The 24,343-nt window shown below is 30.7% G+C and overlaps 1 protein-coding gene across 1 annotated transcript in view; it reads left to right on the top strand.

The window, feature by feature from the left end:
- LOC118201686 (transcriptional adapter 3-like) overlaps nucleotides 1-12,838 on the top strand; it is a 105,479-nt gene extending 92,641 nt beyond the window's left edge. Inside the window, exons 10-11 of the mRNA XM_085819206.1 lie at nucleotides 719-909; nucleotides 9,112-12,838. Of these exons, the coding sequence (XP_085675332.1) occupies nucleotides 719-909; nucleotides 9,112-9,243 (323 nt within the window). The 3' untranslated portion in view covers nucleotides 9,244-12,838. The remainder of the gene's footprint in view (nucleotides 1-718; nucleotides 910-9,111) is intronic.
- The last annotated feature ends 11,505 nt before the right edge of the window (nucleotides 12,839-24,343 follow it).

Below are 24,343 nucleotides of genomic sequence, written 5' to 3'. Positions count from 1 at the left end.
GATATAGTGGGCTCACAGAGAGAAACTGAAGCATAACATATGTATATGTTGTTGAAGCTGAGAGATTAAATCTAGAGAGAAAGCTTTTAGCACAAATTAGTGCTGTAATATCGAATGATTGCCTAAACTTTCTTGAATGTGTTTTAAATGGATGGAGTAACTTAGACGTATTAGTTAGATTTTTTAATCCCAACTTTAATCGGTAATCCCATATATTTTGAAATCTAAGGTTCACTATTTGTTTCCACTTTATATTTTCAAACAGATATTTATTAAATGTTATAATAAGATGTTTATTAATTTACAGGTAGCTTAGTTCTAATTAAATTTTTTTATTAGTTGCCTTTGTTCTTTTAATTTTTCCCCCTTTTGAATTTTGATTTCAAATTATTTTTTATCTGAAGTCAGGAAAAAAATATAAATTTTATCAGTATATCTATCTACGTAGAGTGAAATCTCTTATAATGAGCTCTTCCCAAAGATGACAAACTCAGAAAATGATCAATTTTTCTTATAAATAAATATTACTGTTGAATATTTAATGCAAATTTGCTTCTACAGAAAACCAAAATGAAACTCTTAATGAGGTTTCTTTTTATTTTTATTTCAGCTGTACTAAATTAAAACTGTTTAGTTGTACATAATTAAAAGCCCCCCTCTGCCATCAATTAGTGTGACAAATGTTGGATCTTTGTCAGCATTTTACTATTCCTTACAGGTGCTTTAGAAGCTAATCATGGTGAATCTAGAAGTTCTGATGAAGTATTTAATGAACTAAAAAGGCTACAAGCTGCCTTAATACCTGTTTGTGAGCATAATATTAAGCAGAAAAAGAAGCTTTTAGCCTTAGCCAAGGCAGAAATGGCCAAACAAGAAGTTAAGAAAAAACTGCAAGAAGCTGATGCTAGAGTATGTAGTTAAAGAATTTTGTTTTATATCTTAATGTTTAATATTCTCTTTCAGATATTTAATGCATTTAAAAAGTATGTATAGAACATAAATTTAAAAAAAAGGAGGCTCTAAAAAAATTTTTTTTAAAGTGATATTTTTTAGGAATTGTTGTCAAATTATATTTTTTTTTAAATTTAAAATTTTCATAAGAAAACAACACTTATCAATAAACAAATTACTGGGTGATAAATATATGCCACACTTTATTTAGAACTATGAAATATATATTTTTAGTACTCGTAAATTTAAATTGATGAACAAAAATATTAAGTATGCTAATTAATATATTATTATGAAGGTACACTTTTAGCTTTTAGAAACTATTTATTTACAATCTTAGAATGTATAATCACAGAGAACTGCAATACCAGCATAGTTCTATTTTTCAAATTCGTGTCCAAAGTGTTGCCAATTACAAGTTACTAAATATTAAATGTTACCATTTACAAATTATTAAATATTACATCTTCCGTTTTTTTAAAGAGTTCAAAAGTTTTAACAGTCTAAAATCAGTCCAACTACCTGGCCAGCTTTCTAATCACTCTTCCACTTCTAGTTCTTAGCTCACCGTTCCTTGTTTCTAAGTTAGCAGAGTTTGGTAGTTGATCTTCTAAACTTTGCCCTTGAGAATATCTGGAATCGTATCCTTTTACATCTGTTTTCTGTGTATTAACTCCTTGTTCTGTTCCTCTGATATTCTCTTCAACAGCTGAACTGTTTTCTCTAATATCTTTTCTATTTCTTCTCAATACTGATCCACCTGATCTAAGTGTATATATGATCTAGGCGTCTTATGCACTTCTTCTACAACTGCTGGTTTCCAGCGATTATCTTGATATACCCGAACACAATCTCCTTTATTTAGCAATGGTAATGTTTTTGTATGACGATCATAATATGACTTCTGTTTAGTTCTTTCATGGTTGATTTTTTCTCTTACATTTTTCACAACTTGAGATTTAAGTAATTCTTCAGATGTAGGAAGATTCGTTCTTGTTCTTCTACTCATAAGTCATTGAGCTGGTGATCCTAGCATCTCATTAGTTGGAGTGTTCCTATGAGCTAACAATGCTAAATAAGGATCAGCATGATCTGCTTGGGCTTTCTTTAACAATATCTTCGCTGTTTGTACTGAACGCTTTGCTAATCCGTTCGACTGTGGATGGTATGGACTGCTTGTTATATGTTTAAATTGGTATTTCTTTGCAAATTCTTTACTTGCAAACTGAGGTCCATTATCAGATATCACTATCAATGGTATACCGTATCTTGCAAAATGAGATTTCATGTAACTGATCACTGTCTGACTTCGAGTATCCGGTAGTTTGGAGATTTAAAAAAAGTTGGAATAGTAATCTACAATTAATAAATATATATCTTTGTTAATCTCAAATAAATCTGTCGCAACTTTATACCAAGGTAAATTGGGAATTTCATGTGGTATCAGAGGCTCTCTTATGTTTTTGTTCTGGTATTCATTACATATAGAACATTTTGGAATTTTATCTTCTATCTGCTTGTTCATAAGTGGCCAAAACAAAACATCTCTAGCTCTTTTCTTACATTTTTCTATACCAAAATGACCTTCATGAATTAAATTTAACATTTCCTTTTGCATAGATAAAGGAATAATTACCCTTCCTCCTTTGAAAAATAAGTCATTTTCCATTGTCAACTCATCTCTGTAGTCCCAAAATACTTTGACTTGAGGTTCTACCTGATGTTTCCTTTCTGGCCAGCCTCTCAGAATATATTTCTTTAAGCACTGTAGTGTAGCATCACATTCACTTTCTTTCTTCAATTCATAAATTTTGTCATCAGATGCTGGAATCGGCGTACAAATTTCTGTATCTTCATCATTATCTTCTGTTGTATTCAAATATGCTCTACTCAAAGTGTCTGCTATTAATAAGTCTTTTCCTTTTTGTATCGTACATCTAGATCATATTTTTGTAAATTTAACAGCATTCTTTGCAACCGCTGTGGTGCTTTAAAAAAGAGGTTTCTTAGTTATGCTTTCTAATGGTCGATGATCAGTTTCAACTGTAATACGTTTGCCATATATATATTAATGAAATTTAGAACATCCAAAAGTAATAGCTAAAAGCTCTTTTTCTATCTGAGCATAATTTTTCTGACTTTTTGTTAGAGCTCTGGAAGCATAAGCAATTGGTTAGTTTTCTTGTAGTAAAACAGCACCTAATCCTTCAGAACTTGCATCTACTGAAAGAGTTACATCCTTATTAACATCATAGAATTTTAATACGGGTGCTTTTGCAATCAATTCTTTAAGTGTTTTGAAAGCTTTTTGATGCTTTTCAGTCCAGTGCCAGAGAACATCTTTCTCAAGTAACTGTCTTAATGGTGCAGTAATAGTAGTTAAGTTAGGAATAAATTTGGCTAAATAATTAATCATTCTCAAAAATCTTTGTAGCGAAGGCACATCTGTAGGTTCTGGCATTTTAACAATTGCTTCCACTTTAGAAAAATCAGGTTTTAGTCCATTGTCACTTAACTCGTGCCCTATATAATTCACACGATTAACTTTTATTTTACATTTAGCCTTATTGAACTTCAAATTATTTTCTCGTGCTCTCTGGATTTTATATTCTCCATTAGAGTTCTTTTTTAAGTCGTAGCTCATGTTCCTTTTCATTAGATCCCCATATTAAGATATCATCTATAATACATTCAACGCCTTCTAGACCTTCTATTATTTGGCTTAATTTTCTTTGGCAAATTTCTGCAGCTAAACATATGCCGAAAGATAATCTTTTAAATTTTTATCTGCCAAAAGGTGTATTGAATGTACACAAATTACTACTTTCTTCGTCAAGCTGGATTTGCCAAAAAGCACTATTAGCATCTAAAACAGAAAATATTTTTGCGTTAGGCATTCTAGTGACAACTTCGTCAATGGTTAACATTGGATAATGTTCTCGTTTTATAGCTTTATTTAAATCTCTAGGATCTAAACATATTCTTATTTTGTTCGGTTTGACAACTGTGACCATTGAATTTACCCATTCGGTTGGTTCTCTTACTTTCTCAATAACGTTAAAATTTTCCATTCTTTGTAATTCTTTCTTAACTTTATCACGTATAGCTATGGGTATTTTTCTTGGAGGATGAATGACTGGTGTTACATCTTGTTTTAACTGGATTTTATATTCTCCATTCAAACAACCTAAGCCTTCAAATACATCTTTGTATTCCCCCAGTAAGTCTTCAGTGTAAACAGGCATTACTTTCTGAATCAAACCTAGTTGCAAACATGATTTTAATCCTAATATAGAAGGTACTTCTTTGTCAATAACTTGGAATTCCACAACATAATTATTTTTCCCATATTGGCAGTTAAGTACTACTTTTCCTAAAGTATCCATTTTATTCCCAGAGAATGTAACTAATCTTTTAATTTCAGACTTCTGTATCAGAACATTTAGCAATTTCACTTTGCTTTTAGAAATAACATTGCACGTTGCTCCAGTGTCTAACTGCAAATTTAGTTTACTTTTATTTACATTAACGTCAACAGTCCATTTCTCTTCCTTGTTATCTGAATTAAGGTTTAATGTGCCAACATAAAATTCTAACTTTTCCTCAGAGTCATGATTTATTAATTTAATTTGTCTACCTTTTTTGTTTACCTTGACTGCTTCATTTTTTATTATATAGCTTTTACACTGATTCGCGAAATGATTTGCCTTTTTATATTTATGACAGATTTTTCCATATGCTGGACACATTCGATACTCATGAGATGTTCCACATTTAGAACAAACTTTTGTCTTTTGTTTATCGATATTTACCTCTTTGTAGGTATTCTTATTATGTTTACTTAGTTTCTTTTTCACTAAGTTTACAGCAGTTTCCTCATCTTTTATGATTTTCATTTGATATGCATTTATTTCAGCAGATCTGCATATATCAAAAGCATTTTATAATGTTAATTCTGTTTCATGTAACAATCTTGCTCTCACTACATCATCTTTAATACCACAAACAATTTTATCCTTTATAAAACTATCCGTTAATTGTGCAAACTTGCATGTTCTAACTTTATTTCGAAGGTCAGTTATGTATTCATCTATGGTTTCTGACGCGGTTTGATTTCTAGTAAAGAATAAATGTCTTTCATATGTAATATTTTTCTTAGGAATACAATATTCCGTAAATTTTGTTTTAATTTCACTTAATTTAATTTCTTTACCCTCTTCTATAAGAAATGTATTATATATTTCAAGACCACAAATTCCTATTACATGAAGAAAAGTATTAACTCTTACTTCTCTTCTTTATTATGTAATCCACTAGCTACTTCATATATTTCAAATGATTGCAGCCATCTCTGCCAATTCGAAGCTAGATTTCCATCAAATTTCATTGGCTCGGTGGTTTTAAACTTTCCATTTTGAAAGCAAAATTTTCCTAACACCATATATCATTATGAGGGTACACTTTTAGCTTTTAGAACTGTTTATTTACAATCTTAGAATGTATAATCACAGAGAACTGCAATACCAGCCTAGTTCTATTTTTCAAATCCGTATCCAAAGTGTTGCCAATTACAAGTTACTAAATATTAAATGTTACCATTTACAAATTATTAAATATTACATTCTTCCGTTTTTTTAAATAGTTCAAAAGTTTTAACAGTCTAAAATCAGTCCAAATACCTGGCCAGCTTTCTAATCATTCTCCCACTTCTAGTTCTTAGCTCACCGTTCTTTGTTTCTAGCAGAGTTTGGTAGTTGATCATCTTCTAAACTTTGCCCTTGAGAATATCTGGAATCATATAATTTTACATCTGTTTTCTGTGTATTAACTCCTTGTTCTGTTCCCCTGATATTCTCTTCAACAGCTGAACTGTTTTCTCTAATAACTATTTATTTACAATCTTAGAATGTATAATCACAGAGAACTGCCTTACCAGCATACAGTGTCTCAAAAAAGTGATGGGATACTTGTGCTTTACAAAAGGAAACTGCAATAAAATAAATTTAAAAAACGTAAAATTTTTTGTGGGTGTGTTTCATACTTAAATTTAGTAACAATTATTACATAACATACATTTTCTCAAAATATTAATTTAATAAAAATACAATTGTTTAGAACGGAGCAGAAAATGGCTCGCTTAAGTGATGGGACAGTACGTACTATGCAACAAAAATCGTCTGAAGTAAGCAATAAAAATATCTTTTGGGGTATTTATTTTTACTCAAAAGCAATTGCCAATAATTTATAAAATCGTCTGTAGTATTTCTCTCCAGTTTGTTTTGGAATTTTTGTGTTTTTTAGCTCTGTGCAGCCATGAATGCTAAACGAAAAGAAACTTTGCCTGGAATTTGAAAATTAGCTATTAATTTGCATATTGAACGTGAAAAATCTATTAGAGAAACTACTGAAACAGTTAACTTCAGTCATTCAACAGTTTTCAATATCATTAAACGATATAAAAAGAATCATATGATTCAGGATAAAAGAAGACCTGGCCGACCATCAAAGCTATACAATGGAATAAAGCGAATTATCGTTCGAAATATTTAAAAAAAATCCAAGAATGAGTGCTCCTAAAGTTGCTGCTGATTTACAAGCATTATATGGAGTAATTGTTAATTCTGAGACTATTAGAAGAGTAATTCGATCTACTGGATATCACAGTAGAGCAGCCAGGAAAAAATTCTTCGTAAGTGAAAAGAATAGAAAACTCAGACTGGCTTTCGCAAAATCCAACATAAATAAGAATTCTTATTACTGGAATGAAGTTATATTTGTTGATGAGAGTAAACTTAATATATTTGGTTCTGACGGTAGAATCTTGGTGTGGAGAAAACCCAGGGAAGAATTTCGCAAACAGAACTTGGTGCCAACAGTAAAACATGGTGGAGGAGGAGTTATGGTATGGGGGTTTATGTCGTCCACTGGAGTTGGTAATCTTGTTTTTATTGACAGTATAATTGATCAGTACAAGTATATTGACATTTTAAATCAAAATTTGAAATCTTCAGCACGAAATTTGAACCTTCATAACGATTTTAAATTTTACCAGGACAATGACCCCAAGCACAGTGCTTTGAACGTTAGACTCTGGCTGCTGTATAACTGTCCTGAAATAATAAAAACACCCCCACAATTTCCACAGTTAAATCCCATAGAGAATATTTGGCAAGAATTGAAATCAAGAATTCGCAAACACACCATTTCTTCAAAACAACAATTAAAATTGGTGCTTCAAGAAGAATGGGGTAAAATCACTCCAGAAATCACAAAAAAATTAGTCAAATCCATCCCAAGAAGATTAAATCATGTTTTAAAAGTAAAACAAAATCCAACAGAATATTAAAACCTTTTAAAAAGTAAAATTTTTGGATAAATATTTGATGGAAAAGTAAGTGTCTCATCACTTAAGTGAGCCATTTTCTGCTCCCTTCTAAACAATTGTATTTTTATTAAATTAATATTTTAATATTTTGAGAAAATGTATGTTATGTAATAATTGTTACTAAATTTAAGTATGAAACACACCCACAAAAAATTTTACATGTTTTTTAAATTTATTTTATTGCAGTTTCCTTTTGTAAAGCACAAGTGTCCCATCACTTTTTTGAGACACTGTAGTTCTATTTTCATATATGTATCCAAAGTGTTGCCAATTACAAGTTACTAAATATTAAATGTTACCATTTACAAATTATTAAATATTACAATTAACAAAAGTTTTTCTGATGAACTAAAAGTAAAAACTTTCTAAGGCAAACATCCTGGTTCTAGATGATTTTGATCACCTATGGAGGGAGTTTGTGGCCTTAAAAAAGTAATGTTAAAAGTTGTTGTTTGTATTCAAACAGATCACTTTAGAGAAATTTGGCACGACCAGTGGCCAAGTGGTTAAGACTGCTGAATATTGGAAGTTCAATCATAGGTGAATGGGCTGGCTGCATAGTTGGTTTTTCAGGGTTTTCCCTATGTGTAGCTTGAATATGAGCACATTTTCCATAAGTCCTCCATGAAGGCATATCTCCTCTCTTACCTGAAATGTAAGCCTTTGCCATATTTGAATAACAGAATCTAACTAAACCTAAAGATGATTTACAATTGTGTTTCTTGGACTTTTTAAGTCAGGGAACACTAATTGTTGAAATTGTTTTGTATAGAATATGAGTTTTAAAGCAGGGATAGCCAACCTTTCCGATATCAAGGCACAATGGGAAAAATGACATTGCTTGCAAAAGTAACTCCAGTATTAAAGATAACAGGGGGAAAGGAACCATGCTGCAGATGTGGAGTTGGCGACCCCTGCTTCAAAATTTAACTTTTATTAAAGAACAAAATACATATATTTATTTAAAAACATTCTAAAATTTGATGTGATATTTAACCTTGTTGACCTCTGCAGATATCTGCAATATTAGAACAAATAAATAATATATCCATTTCCGTCTCCTCATCTAAATTTTTCAGGATCTTGCATTTCTTTGTTTTAATATAAACTATAGTTGAAAGGCCTGTCTCGGAAATATATGACATGGAAAATAACAATAATATTTTCAGTGCTTTTTTTTTCCTAGACCTGGGAATTGATCTTTAATAAAATCCAGAATTTTTGAAATTTTTTTTCAATGAACTTAATAAATTTTACTTCTTGATCCAAAGATAGCAATGTCAATTTGTCTTCATTTCAAGTTAAACTGTAGAAGTCGGAAGAAACAAATGCATTTCGTATTCAATTGACTTGTTAACAATAGAATAAAATTTAAGAATGGAAAATAAAATAATAATAAACTCAATCAAAATTTTTCTGTAATTTTGAAATTACTAAATTTCTAACTGGGCATGGTAATTTCAATTCATATCTGAAGAAATTTGTGGTTTCTCATATGGTGGCCTTGTGTTCTTGTAGTTTTGGGGAAGTGCAGAATGTTTAAAATGTGTTTTTCTACTATTCAAAACTTATGTAGAGTAGAAAATAATTAATTTCCCAATTAAATTGTATAAAAATTAAGCTACCTTCCCTTTTCCATACGTTTGTTCAATGTAAAATGGCATTCTCATCCATCTGTATATTTATTTCTTACATTTCATCCATGACTTTATGAAATGATGTATTATTTGTAGACAGAAGTTCTTGTATTTTTATACACATATTTCTTTCTGCAGGTTATGGAAGCATATCGAAATATTGCTGCTGCTAAATATAAAGGGAAAAAACTAAGTAAAAAGGAACGAGATCAAGCAATGAAGATCATAAAAGATAGGGAATTATTGATGAAGCAACTGAACAGTATGTGAAGTATGTATCTGGTAATAATAATCAGTATGATCTGGCTTTGAAGTTTGAAACACCTTTATATGTATGTATATAAAAAAATCTATTTGTAAATATGCTTTGTAATTCAATATTGATGTTAATACATTATTTTAATGTAATTTTACAGTAATTTAGCGTATTAACTTTATTTAATTTGAAGGTAATATGGTGCTAAGGAATGTTAATAATATGGATTTATTTGAATTAAAATAAATGAAAATAATTCCATTAGTGCAACATATCTTTCTGTACTTTAGAAAATTTATTTTATATTAATACTCATAAGCCATTATTTTTGCTTATAAATGTGTTCTCCTTTTTTAAAAAAAATTTTCCACTCAGTCAAAGGAGAATGAATTCTCCCATGGACCCGCAGCCTTGGAACTGTGAACTTCCATGTGTACCTAATATTTTTCAGTATTAAATCTTTGCAAAAACAGTTCCTATAAAATCTTTTATTGAAGTATATGGATTCCAACATACACAGGGTTGCCACGCTACCTGGAAAACCGGGAGAAGTCAGGGAATTCGAAAATTGACCAAAATATTCAGGGAAAAGTCAGGGAATTTAAGTATTTTTGTCAAAATCTGGGAAAGTCAGGGAAGTTCATACAACGATGCCGCCAAAAAAAGCGATTTTTGCGCCGACGTCGGAAGAGATAACTTTTTTGGCGAATTATGTATCACGTGAGTGTCATTCGGGTAGCTGGCATAGAGCCAATTTTCGCAGCTCCAATTTGATTGTCTTTTAGAAAGGCAAAGCAACTTTCCCGCAACTTTTGGTTTTCCAGTATTCTCGAGAATCGCATGTGCAGTGCATGAACTAAAGAAAGTACCTGTTCTCGTATAAAACAAAATGGGTTTAATCCTAGTATACGGTACCATGGAGGTTAGAATCAAAGAATATGTATTGTAAAGAAGGAAAACTTTTCTGCAACAGACGTGGCTCCGTTCCATCATAGAGGGAAACAGCTGTGCATGTCTGATATATCTGTCGCCGAAGATCGAAACCGGTGTCGAAGTTCGAAGGTCACGTTATCAAGAGTTCATAAAATGAATATCGTTTAAAATTTCTTGAACGACTTGCGCTAAAAAGACGTGCCACGCATGTCGAGATGCTTTTGTCTCAAACCGTGAGCGACGTGAACACCACGTCGATAAGCATTTATTGCAAAAATGAAAATAACGTGGTGCACACGTCGCCTAACAACGAGATTGTTTATTTCTCGAGTTACAGCTCTGGATTGCACTTGCAGATGCGGAGCGGCGTAAATGAGACACTTTACCGCTTGTTATATTGTAGCGCACGGCACCGCAACCGTGAAGTTTAGTCTTAGCGCAAGTGGCTAAACTCTAAAGGAAAAGAAAATATTTTTTGGCGCAAGTAAATTAATTCATGGATTAGTTATTTTCAGGGGAAAAAAAACTACGAAAATCCGTTTTTAAAATTATTGCGTGGATTTTTCGCAATAATTTTAAAAACGGATTTTCGTAGTTTTCTTTTTGTCAAAGAGCGTTTCTTCTTAACACGTGTTTCTCAATTTCCTGTACACATCGCGAAGAGAGAAATTCTGGCCGCCAGGTTCCGTCGCCAAATTTCTTGACAAATTTTCCCTCTGCATTCTAACGGGTAATAGCATTTTACTTGTATGGAACCTTTTCTTCTTTACATAGACGTTCTTTGTTTAGAATAATAATGGGATTTTGCGACATCATGATGCGCAGTAAACGGGTCATTTTGGTCTTGGCGACAATTTTCAAAATCGTGCCAAAGCCTTACCGTATACTAGAATTTTACCGCAAAATCTTTTTAAACCCTTTTTTTTTTTTGTTTTTTTTTTTTTTCTTTTTAATAAATACCTTGCCATTTTGCAGTAAAATAAAAAAATAGTAATCAGTCATCTAGGCTAGCCATGTAATATAACTATATTCGCTAAAAATATCGTTGATTCTTCTAATTCAATTTTTAAGTAATTATTTTTATGTTATTCATATAATTTAATGTTGCTTCTTCCCTCTAAATTTATTTATTATTAGTAAATAATATTTCCAAATTTCACGAAATTTTCTCTGGCATAATCCTAAAATTAATTATAGTAGTATGATGACATACCATCACGAAATTTAATGCACATATTTTTTCCTTATGTATGCTGCAAAATAAATATAAAATACCTCAATTTATTAAAATAGATTTCTTTCTTTCGTTTAGCTGCAGAACGTCTGCAAAAAAAGCCTTATTTTATTCCAGATTGGGAAGATTCTAATCTCAATCTTCAGTGGAGAAAACAACAACTATTATAATTATATTTGTGTTTTCAAGTGTTAAGGTGCCTTTTAAGAACATACCTCACGCGAATTAAATTTACCTAAAATCTAACCTAACTATTTAGCATTGCGTTGTGATTTATAAGGACCGGATTAGCCTCGTGTTGAACTGGTGGTGATCATGAGTAATAATTAAATAAAACATACATTTTTTATCCAATGTATATATCTTAAATTTTATTAAGTTTCTTAAGTGGAAAACTAAACAAAATTATCAAACAAAGTATACCAAGAATAATTAAGAATAAATGTCCTCTGGGATTTATTGAATAATTAAGTGAATTTGCTACACAATACAAGTAATACCATAATTAATTTACCTCTTAGCACAGCCAACGTACATTACGCGGATAGACTGGAATTTTCTTGAAACACACCTGGAAAAGTCAGGGAATTTCATTCTCCTGTTTGAGTGGCAACCCTGCATACATTAATTTTTAATCATGATTTCATACAATTGAAAGAAAAATAAGATGAAATCAGTGCTGCTAATAACGATTATTTGTACCATTTAAAAGTACTTTTATTTATTAAGGAAAAGACTTAAAAATTCAAAACATCGACTCATGTTATATATTATTGCCTTACTTATTCGCAAAAGAAACTTTTCACTGTCTAATATGTTTCTAAACTCTGCTCTGTATATAAACTAGCATCATACATTTTGCATTCATAGAATAAATACTGGTAACACTCTAGATATTTCAGTTACACGTTGTGGCATTCTAACACCATTTATTAGATTTTCAAATTTTAGAACATCAAACATGATACAATGAACCCACAAGTATATCACATATGATATGCTAGGAACTAAGAGGTTAAGGGGATTAAAGTTCTCAGTGCAAAAACATTTCAGAGATATTTCATTTTCCCTTTGATATTCAAGGGGGGGGAATTAAGTGTTTGTTTTGACAATCAAATTTTTTAGCTAAATAAGCAGACAGTTTTTTTTTTTTTTTTTTTTTTTTAAAATCTCAGATTACTTACCTTTGGAAATGAAATATTAGCAAGCACAACTAATGGCATGTTCCATCACCTTATGCATTTTACGACCATTCTTTTTGTAATTATTAGTATATTTTTCTGTATATATTTTTATTCATATAGTTTTCATTTCTGTTTCCTTTTCCATTACATATTTTTCTATGATGTTAATATCTTTTTAGAAGAAGAATTTCTGTACTTCCTATTAGTGCTAATTTAAATTTTTGTGTTATTAAATAAAATATTGTCTCTTTCATATAATTGTGATTTTTGTTATTCTTTAAACTATAATAAATTCATTACAAAAATAAAGTGTAGAATACATAAATATTTTACAAAGTTAAGAACAGGAATGAAAAATTTATTCTTATTATTTTGTCTGCAGTCAGATGTATTTTTGTAACTGTCACAAAAGTTTGTAGTCAGGTGAATGATGCTTGGATTTTTTCAAACCAATGACTATTGATAAAAGGAAAAAGAAAAGCATACTAATAAATACTGCTTACTTAGTTAATGCATAGTACTTAGTTTTGACAGTTATAAAATACATATTACGCGATTTATGTTGTAATGAGGTTTTCTGAACATTGTGCCGAAAAAAACCTTAAAATATCATGCTTATTACCATTGCAACGAGAGAACTTTCTGACATGTATTGTTAAAAAGATACAATATTAAAAAACATCCAACTCCCCTCCCCCATGATTTTGAATCCAGACCCAGAGGCGCTGTAGCTGTCTCTATTAATTATCCAGGCAGTTCATGGCATTTCTGCAAAATTTATAAAAAGCAACATATTTTACTTTAAGAGCTTATAGTCCTTTAACAAAGCATAGTTTTCATTCCATTACCGAAAAAATGTTAAGTATTGATCTATTTTAAGAGGAGGAATAAATTTAGTGATGGAAATAACAACTTAGAAGAGTAGAATACACAGATATTAAGAAATTTTAATGTATTCTTCCAGTTCTGCATGAATCTTGCAGCTGTCTAAAGTTGATCTGAAAAGCTATTCCAACAATGGAAGGTGTGCATTACTGAATGTGAAATTTCATCTGGACAGTGCTTATCTTAATCCTGTACATTTCTGACTTTATAACAGTACAAAGCAGAGAAATCAAAGTGGTTAGATTTGATGAACATAGAGCACACATGCTTCATGAGTCCCTTAAAATCCAGTGATTAGGTAATGCATTACCAACAAATTAGCAAGATAATCGCAAAATTCTATGATCTGTCATCTTATTGGAGCACAGTTGTGTCATAAATACCAACTGAAATTAGTTGTGTCTCTAAGAAAATGTGTAACACATCAAGATAACTATTATCTATAATTTTTTTCCTCAGAGAACATGAATGGTCCTTAAAATTTTCTTTTAATATGTCCAGATGAAACATTAGGCCTTTCTTTCTTCCACTGAAATGTTGTATAAGGCTATCAGTTATTATAAGTGAAAGAGTTCAGAAATAAGTTGTCTGAGAAATAGCAAGCTCTGTTCAATCTGCATACAAGATTTAGGTTTCTGCAATCTTTTAAGAGTCTATGTTGTGTTAATAGCTTTCCTCAAAGGTACTCATATAGCAAATATCCTGTTCTTAGAAAACTGATAGTTTAATGCAGGGAAGCATTTTCAATGAAATGGATTGAGAATTTTGAAATATTTTGTATTAGGTAAATTCTTACATTATTTTATAGTACTTTCTTGAAAAGTTACAAATTGCAATGAAAGATTATAGTACATTTTGCAATGCGCTTAATGTATTTATTAGTGCAATAAAATATCCATTGCTTATTAAACTTACTGGATAATAAAATCAGCTGCTTATTACATTCAAATTTTCACAAACGAAAACAAATACAGTACCAAGTCCAGAATAGTCTGGATATCATGGATTTTGGAAATTTCCAGATTTTAGATCATGAATTTAAATCTAGTAAGAATACAGGTAAAAATTATAAAATTAAAAATATGAAATTGTTGTTTATGAAATAATGAAGCATTTGTGACTATAAAAGAAACAAAATTAACGACAAAAAAATAAAAAAAAAAAAAAAAACTCAGTATTTATTTGTTTGATGAAACATTGCTTTCAGTGTAAGTTGTTTAAACTGTTACATTCTTTTTAATTTTACAGATAGAAATAAATTCTTGTTCAGTTACCAAGTTTGCTGAAATTGCTGTGTTCAGAATTCTAAACTTGGATCGATATCTTTTCATTATCAATGACCTCATTGTAATTTTCTTCAGTATCAGAAGTAATATTTTATTTACACTTGCCATCTCTCAGTTGATTGATATTTGAAGTGTTGTTATTAATGATTGGAACATTTCACAAATTCTATTGTTGTTTGCAAACAGGTCCAATGATAGGTAGATAAAATTTATTTTATTAAAAAAAAAAAAAAAAAAACTTTGGAACTTTTCAGAGAAATACTCATACAGGTGTTCATAGTATTACAGATTACAGTCAGTAGTTACACTTCAAACTGCTAAGAATGTTAAACACAACACAATGCTTCTAAACAGGAACCTAACCCAGAGACATCTCAATGCTCTGAACTAACTAAACTAACAACTCACAACAACTGCTACTCAGGAACAGATGCTTTCTCTGGTCTTGTATAGTTTTCACCTGGCTACCAGGATATTTCTAGTATTTTCTGCCAGGGCCGTGGAGCGAGTAGGGAAAATGACCGACTCTGATTCCTGGAATTTTAAAGACTCTGTCATATATATATATGTGTAAACATATACACATGGGGTACAGCTTATTTTTTTAATATAAAAGAAGTAATAGATGCTACAGAAATGAAAATTGATGGTATAGCAAATTATTTATATTAATTACAATTTATTATGAAATGGAAAAACTGGCATTAGTTATTTCTAAGAAACAGTATAGCTTCGGGAAGACCTTCTTTGCTGGAGGGCCATAGATCCAATTTGATAAACGGCGGAGCTGAGAAGAGTCTTTCCACACTAACTTGAGTAGGAGGAAGAGCTCTTATTGTTAGGGCTACTTTTAACTTTTCAGGATAGATTTTTATAAGTTCTAAAAGAGGTGTCTTGCAAGCGCAATCACATTTCTCTATTTCTTCAAAGGCCGTGTAAAAATCTTGCTTGTATCTTTTCATTTTTATATCTAAAGGCTCTTGGTTCTTTATTTTCATTCGCTTTGCCTTAGCCTTTAATATTATCCAAAAATATTTTTCAAAATCTAATTCATATTTGGAAGAGGATGATAGAGACTCAATTGCAATGTCTGCAGTTTGACTGTCCTGATTCGAATTCTCCAATTGTTCTGAGAATAATTTCGTTCTTAATAAAATTTCATTGATGACTTTCTTTGGCTTTTTAATTTGTTCCTCATCCAAGAAAATTTGGAGTTTTGCATCTACATATATTGAACCCAGCAAGATCTCATTGTCTAACAAACTGGTTTCTCTTTTCTTCATTGAAGAAATGATTCCTTCTGTAATAAACTCTCCATTTCAGAAAGAACAAACATCACATTCTTCCATTCTCGCCTCCTGTCAATTTTTCAGATTGTAGCTTTTTTGTGGCTATATGCGATGTAGAAAGAAAAGTTTCCAATTCTGCAAGATCATTCCAAACGTCTTGTCATCAAATATGTACTTCCTTATTGCGTTGCTTGATCAATAATTGCTCCTTTTCCTGCTCGCTTCCTAAGAATGGCATCAATTTTGGGAGTTCTTGCTGCTATTGCTGCTTACCTAAATTTACCAGTGAGATTTGTAACTAAATGAATCAGTTTAATCACTAATGGCAAATATCACAGCCATCCTCCTCCCTTATATTTATTTATTAATATGTCAATAAAATAGAAAACTATTTATTAATGTATGTAGTCCATAAATAAAAATAATAACTCAGCTTGTCATTAATTTTTTTTTTCAATTCATTTTAATTTCATTTCAAATTCAAACTGTTCAACAAAAATTGGAGTCGGAGTTTTAGCGACTCCAGCTTCGACTCCTTTTACCCCAAAATCTGCCCAACTCCACAGCCCTGCTTTCTGCTTCCAGAAATTACTGGAAGGCAGGCTAAGTGCAGTTACAGACCATCTGAAATCAATTACAGTTATTCAGTTGCAATACTTTATGACTGTGATACAAGCAAGCTCTGTTCAATCTGCATACAAGATTTAGACTTCTCTCAGCTGCTTCTTCAATCTTTTAAGAGTCTATGTTGTGTTAATAGCTTTTCCTCAAAGGTACTCATATAGCAAATATCCTGTTCTTAGAAAACCAAAATGTTGCCAAATGGTCACCAAGTTTGGCGACTTCTTGCCACATTTGGCAACAAAAATTAGTCATTAAAACCATTGACAGCTTGGCGATATCTCGCCAAATTAGAGAGATAGTCATTTACTCAATGTTAAATAGACTTGAACTTGTATTCTTAGTTTTCAAGCAAGCTTCGCTCTTTTAGATTTTCATGTTACATTAAACCGAAAAATACAAAAATTTCACTAAAATTATCTGTATATGTACAAAATTCGTAACACTATTACCTGGAATATTTTACCCTTTTGCTTGCGACATCCAAAAACATTCAAATTAGCAACTATCATTATTACTACCGTGAAATATGGTAACTGACCCTAAATTAAACTAAGTATTTTTTAAAGTATCTTCAGTACTCCAAACAGCAGATTTCATATCATTCACAAATTCTTAAATGGTGTTGCTACTGTTCAGAAAATTTAACATAAATTTTAAAGGCTAATCTACATTTCAGCATGTGTATTCATTCCAATATCATCTTACTGAATGATGGATGTACTATTTGGTAGAAAGATTGAGATGTTATCTCTTACTAAAAACATTAAGTGAAGTATGAGCGGAACAGTTGTCTATAATCAGAACAATTTTTACATCATCCTGTAAACCAATTTATTTGAAATGTTCCCGAGTTTCTGGTATGAAATGATTTTCAAACCAATCTTTTGTTAATGTCTGTGTCATTTATGCTCTTTTGTTTGACTGGTGAAAAAAATCTTTATTTCTTTAAATGCCTGAGGCCCTTTTTTCCCCCTGTTTAAGAAAAGTTTGCATTTGTTCCTATAGTATTTGCATATGGCATCATTAATCTCACCTTGGAACCTTTGGCATCACTTGAGCCTTATTCTGAAAAAGCTATCAAGATATTTCAAAGCACATTATGCTAGAAAAGCCCAATTTCATCAACATTATAAATTGGTTCTTGAGATAACTTTTTACTAGTAATGAGTTTGATGGATCCATCTGCAAATTGTTCAACTATTTCAGCTGAAACATTTTCACCTGAGATTTTTATTTACCTTATGCCATGGTGATCTCTGAATTTTGTTAACCAACTTGTCAAACATGTGCAATTAATTTTTCATGATGAAGTATTTTGGCTTGGGTAATCAGCATTGGGCCTGTCAGTGGCACACCTTCATTGCAATGCTATCTCATCCATGCTGTCAGTACTTTGTCATGATTGTCACTTTTAGTATAATGATTTTTTTTTTTCATATTGAATTTCCAGTGCCATACTCTTCATATAATTTTAAGATGGGTGTCCCTGTATCCATTTTTTGCTTGACTGACATCGAAACATGCTTTTGCTCTGCAGGTTCTGCTGCAATTACAGAATTAGAAACTCTTTTCAACATAATATAAAATTCAAACTTTAATTTTGCTAAGGTAGCTGTAATAATTATAAGCCTGCAAAAAATAATAAGTTGGATCAGATTATGAAGTTAGATTGCATTTTACTATGTTAACTGAACTGAAGTTCATCAGAATCTTAATTCGTATAAAAGCAACATCTCACTCAAAATAAATATGTCTTGGTGTTTAATTTATTTATGTCTTGGTTTAAATAAATATGTCTTGGTTTTAATTAAATATATATAAATTTAAAATAATAAAATAAAATAAATATGTCTTGGTTTTAATTTAGGTTAAACAGAAAAATGCTGCTAACCCCTCCCCACAACTACTTAAGGGTCGAAAATATGGTCATGGCTAATGTCAATCGATCTGTTGTCATTGGCCATCATGTAATTTCTTAGCCAAAAAATATTTGAATGTAACACAAAAGAATTGTTAGTTAATCAAGAGAAAAATTGCTTTTAAAGCATACCTGCTTTTTCTTGAGTGTTATAGGTTCTGTTCCTGATATTTGTAAAAAAAAAAAAAAAAAAAAAAAAAAAAAAAACTATGGTGGTATTAATTAGATCATTATGAGTTTTGGACATCTGGATATCAGACTTAGTACTATATATACCAGTCAAGAGAAAAACCACTATTTAATAAATTCATTTTTGCTGCTTATAAAACTTAGATTAGCAAGACCGATTTTTCATTGCTAGAAATATCCTTATCACAGCACCATATTGAGAATTTAATTTTGTGCAATCACCATCATAATACACTATCTGGCCAAAATTATCTGGATATCCAGTGGTACAGCCTACTGATGTTGATGAGGCCTGCCTGCGAGGACTTGTGGAAGAAGATAAGTATGCAATTACTCAAGAGCTTGCAAAGGAGTTAGACCAGTGATTCTTGACCTTTTTTTCGTTGTGGTTACACTTTATCAATTTCAAAATTTGGCAGAACACTAACAATAAAATAAGTTTAAAAGAATTTTACTTATCTGTAATGCACTATGTAAAATAGTTTTTCATAATAATTTTTAGTGTTAAATAAAATAATATGTATTACAAAGACAACAAAATGTTTGAGTGAGTAATTATAGGAATACATTTAATGCAAAATTTGAGCTTAATGGTTTTTGATAATTTCATTTATATTTGGTCGTAAAAATGATAATGGTACTCTCATTTTGTCATCTGCACTTGAAAGTCTCGATCTTTTTTCCATTTTTATACTTGTTAATGTTGAAAATCCAACTTCACACGAATAAGATTTAGAAAATTGTAACAATATTTTTAAGCTTTTTTGCTTACTATGGGATAATCACTTCTAATTTTAATCAAAAATGAATTATTTGACTCTTCTGAATATTTTGAAATTAAATCTTGATTATTACAGAGCAAAATTAGTTCTTCCTCTTCATTCAAAGTTAATTCATGTACAGATATGTCTGTTATCACAAATAGATTACAAACCCAATCAAATTTTTTTATATCTAAATTGGAAAAGTAATGAATAACTCTTCTCTATTGTTGTGAAATGGTCAATAACAATTTTATTTTATGAATAGTTTTATAGGAGTCTTTTGAAACTGACTCAAACTTTTCCGGATTACCTTCCTGTGCTTTGTTCTTCCTTAAAGTGTCTTTTTTAAAAAAAAAAAAAAAAAAAATCCCACCAGTTTAACTGTTGACTTTAAAATATTTTCTTTCAGTCTTTGCATACATGAATTTATGTTATTAAAAATAACAAAAATATCAGATAAGTAAGCAAGTTTAGCACACCATATTTTATCTTCCAACAAATGAACAAAACCATTTTTATCTTGTTCAAAAAATGTTTTCATCTCGTTTTTCAATACAAGCATGCAAGATAAAACTTTTCTTCTGGACAACCACCTTATTTCCGTGCGCAGTGTCAAGGATTGGTATTTACCTTCCATAGCTTGGCATAAATAACTAAATATGGGATTTTTTTATGATTTTAATTTTATATAATTAACCATTTTAATACGTTGTTCCAGCATTCGTTCTATTCTAATGGCAGATACTTTGTAATAAGTGCTTCGATGCAAAAAACAATGGGTAATTAATATATCTGCATTCATTTCTTTCACATGTGCCACAAATCCTTTTATATATATATTCAGTCATAGCTGGAGCACCATCTCTGGAAATGCCAGTACATAAATTCCACAAAACTTTAATTTCTTGTAAATATGAGCTAATTACATTGAAAATATGTTTTCTGGTTGTGCAATCAGATAACTTACGACAACATAAAAATTTAATAATTATATCATTTTTATGAATCAATTGAACAAATGCAATTAATTAATTTCTGTTGTTTTGCCTGTTTGTAGAGCAAAGTTTGAATTTGCAAGAGTTTTTGCAGTATTTTCTTCAATATTTCGCAACGTCTTTAATTCTGCAACGAATTGTGTCATTTGTCAAAGTTGTATTTTACAAATATCAATATTTGCTGATCCACCAATCATTATTTTTACAATTTTGCGATAAGCTGGTACTACAATTTCTTCAGCCAAATTATTAGGTTTTAATTTAACTGCAGTTAATTAGCCTATTTCTATCTGAGCTTTTTCAGACATACTAAATTGCTTTTCAAAATACATTTTGCAGATAATGAATTTTGAAAGTAGCTTTTGCCTTTTGATGCAGGCGAAGGATGGTTAGTCAGCAAGTGACATTGGAACTTGCTCGGAACCACAGTACTATTTGATAATTTACAACCACATCTATGGATGCTCGAGAACAACTATATTATTTTTCATTGTTGATGTTAAATTCAAATTTTAAGAAATTGTCATTAATATTTCCGATGAACGATATATTTTTTGCAGAAGGAAACATCTTCACTCGTACTGGGCATCAGCTCATCAGCCTGATCGCTAACATCATCATTATTATCACAGTTAAGTTTTCTTCTTTTTAACCATTTATCCATTTTAGAAGGTTTTTTTAAGATAAAAATGATTTTATCAAAAAAATTATTAACCTTTTGAGGCCGGGGCTTTGGTAGCAGTAAAAGCCTTGAAGAGACGGGGAATCTTGAACCGAATGCTTCCCCCCCTTTAAGAAAGCACCTCCTATTTGCAGCAAAGATTCTTGTGTGTAGTTTTATGGATTCTCAGAGGAGTACATCTATGTTGCAAAAGGAAGGGAAGTGTAGGGATTAGTGACCAGACTTCAAGATGCTTTTCGTCACTGAGGGAAAATTTCATATTACAGTTCTTCCGGATTGAGACTACTGGGAAATGTGTAAAACTCCATTGAAGAAAATGCCATTCTTTATATTATAAGATGTTATGTTCATTTTTATAAAATTTTGGTTTGAATTTTAAATTACACTGCAAAACTACGTGTCTTTACTAAGTGCTTACAATAATTATTTCTATCATATCTTTATATTAATGTTATGCCAAAAAAATATTTCAATTATTTGATTATTTCCTTGGACAATTTAAAATTTAACCAGTCTTCATCTCAGTCTTTTTTTTTTTTTTTTTTTTTTTTTTTTTTTTTTTACTGTTAAATGTCCTTATAATTTTAAATTTGTTTTGGTATATATTATATTATGAAATATAGCTATATCTTTGAACTTTCTTCCATACAGGGAATAATTAAAAAATAAATGCTTAAAGCTATAGAAATGATTAAAAATTAAAGTTCAGTAGAACTGTTAAAATTATGCTCTATAGGCATAATGAAATTTTAATTTTAGATAATTGTTCAAAATCTGCTTGATCACATACTATGTAAGGAGGAAACTTTCAGCAAATTAGAATATAACTGGTTTAATTAAAAATAATTTTATTTTATTGTAGACTGTTAGTATTGCAATGTCCAACTACATAAGTGCTACTAATTAAGATTCAGTTCTTTTCCAAAATTAATGCATAATAAAACAGATGTTTATTGAAAATTAGTAAGTGATATATTTCAAGTATTAATAATAGAATGAATTTAAGTCATTAAAAATGTCAAATTATTTAGTATGCAAACCCATAATTCAAAACGTAAATTCCATTTGTCTAAAACTAAATTTCCAGCCTCACTAAGGAAACATATTCACTCGGGTATCAAAATTTAGGTAATTTCTTAGTGCAAAGAGTTTTTCAAATTGAAGGGAAAATTGTTTGTTATACATAGTGTCTGCAAAAACTGTAGGACAAAAGTTACAAGATAATTAGTTGTTGTCTTCAATACTGTATTATCTTATTCTATATTATGCTACATAATTTAGCACATTAAGAGAAATTTCCAGATAATTTCAGATGCCCGGTCAGCAAAATTCTCACCTGTTTGAAATCGTCGTCACATGTGAATTTTTCTATTTCCTCTACTGTTTAAACCAGTTCGTTTCAACTCCAGACTGTCTTTGTAGCAGCTTTGACATCAACCATGGCGGCATATTTTATATGGTGGAATTTAAATTCTACAATATATTAGCGAGTATCTTTACTTGCAGTTACTCAAGAAATCTTCATTGTCAGGTCATGCGAAATCTATACTGATACAGTTGAATTAACTGTTTTTCTCTTTTTTATTGAAAGTTTGGCAGCTATTCATTGGTTTCATTTACATTTCCGTCATTATGTTGTCGTATTGAAACTATTTCATAACTGGGTGCCCAAGGTATGCCTCTAGGAATTTGTCCTTGAACGTAGTTGATGAGCTATATGTCTAATGAATGACAAAGCCATTTCATCACTTAAGAGGTCAAGGTTCATAAATTCATATGGGGAACATGTGTTGTCTTAGAACAATGATTTGTACATTATTTGAGAGCTTTTACACCCTCTTTGTATTCTCAGAGCTCAACGGACAGTGAAATTTCACAAATGCTACTCTAATCCATTCTGTACATCTTACTCCAAAATTATTTAACCATGAAATCAAGACACTGATAAGGAGGTACCTTTTAAAATAACAGTACATCAGTAATCTGGAATCTAATGGCTAGAGATGACCTTTCAAACTGATTGACTAGTTTTAGTGTATTTACGATTTCCAGGTTTCAGACTGAAATTGTAAAACTACTGTTGTTTCTTTGACACAAAATTTATATTTATGTTCTTGCGATTTGTTTGAATAACAGTACCATCATAGTAAACTTCCGTGTGTGAAGGTCACTTCAGCATAAACAGATATATATGGAAATAAAGACAGACAGAACTATTTAAGAATGAAGTGATAAGAATGTAAGAAAAAGTGTTGTACATGTATAGACAGGGTTCGTAGTGGTCCTTATAAGTGCTTATAAGTCCTTATAGTATTTGAAAATAAAATATAAAGGCCCTTATAGGTGCTTACTTTTTCTTTAAAGCCCTTATTTTTTTGTTTTTAGTGCTTATTTTTTGCTTTTAGTGCTTTTTTTTTTTTTAATGAATGCGCTATTTTTCCCCGTGTGAAGCCGAAACTAAATAAACAACTTTTCTTCCTAATGTGGAATGTCAGATGGTGAGTCATACTCCCGGAAATAGCTTTTCCCCCTTTCTCTGCATTAACATAACCTTTGGTGTGCACGAAGAGTACAGACAGGTGCCCGTCCTTCTATTGGTCAAAGAATTGTGAAAGCAGTAGAAAATTCCGCTACATTCAGCATTCTTTTCCTCCCACCCAAATACTATACACGTTTGAATTTCTATCAAGATCTTAAAAATTTGCATTCTCATTCTGCTTGGTCAGTTCATATTCATGTTTATTATGATCGTTATGCTTATATTATGAGCATATGTATGAATGTTTATAATAACATAGTTGCAGTAACTGCTGAAGTATAGTAAACTTCCAAAAATGGTTCTGTTTTAACATAGATTATCTTTCTAAGGAATAATATTCGGAATGGCTTAAATAAAGGAAAGTAATCGAATAGTCAAAATAATTTCATTTTTTTTGGCCAATATATTATACAGTACGGAGGTTGGGAGGTCTCGCCTTTCTCCGCAAAATCTTGAATATTGAAACCGTTACAGTTCGCTGCAAAACAAGTAACGGACCTTTTTTTTTTTTTTTTTTTTGTCACTTTGGATTGAATAGGACTAAAAGTTCTGCGGTCTACCAACCCAAGCGAAGAATGATTCTGTTCCGGAA

Source organism: Stegodyphus dumicola, chromosome 6, assembly GCF_044657685.1.
Source record: "Stegodyphus dumicola isolate Sdum_Otavi_A_Nest chromosome 6, ASM4465768v1".
Lineage (NCBI taxonomy): Eukaryota > Metazoa > Arthropoda > Arachnida > Araneae > Eresidae > Stegodyphus > Stegodyphus dumicola.
Note: the sequence above shows the minus strand (reverse complement) of the source record. Positions and strands in the feature narration are given on the sequence as shown.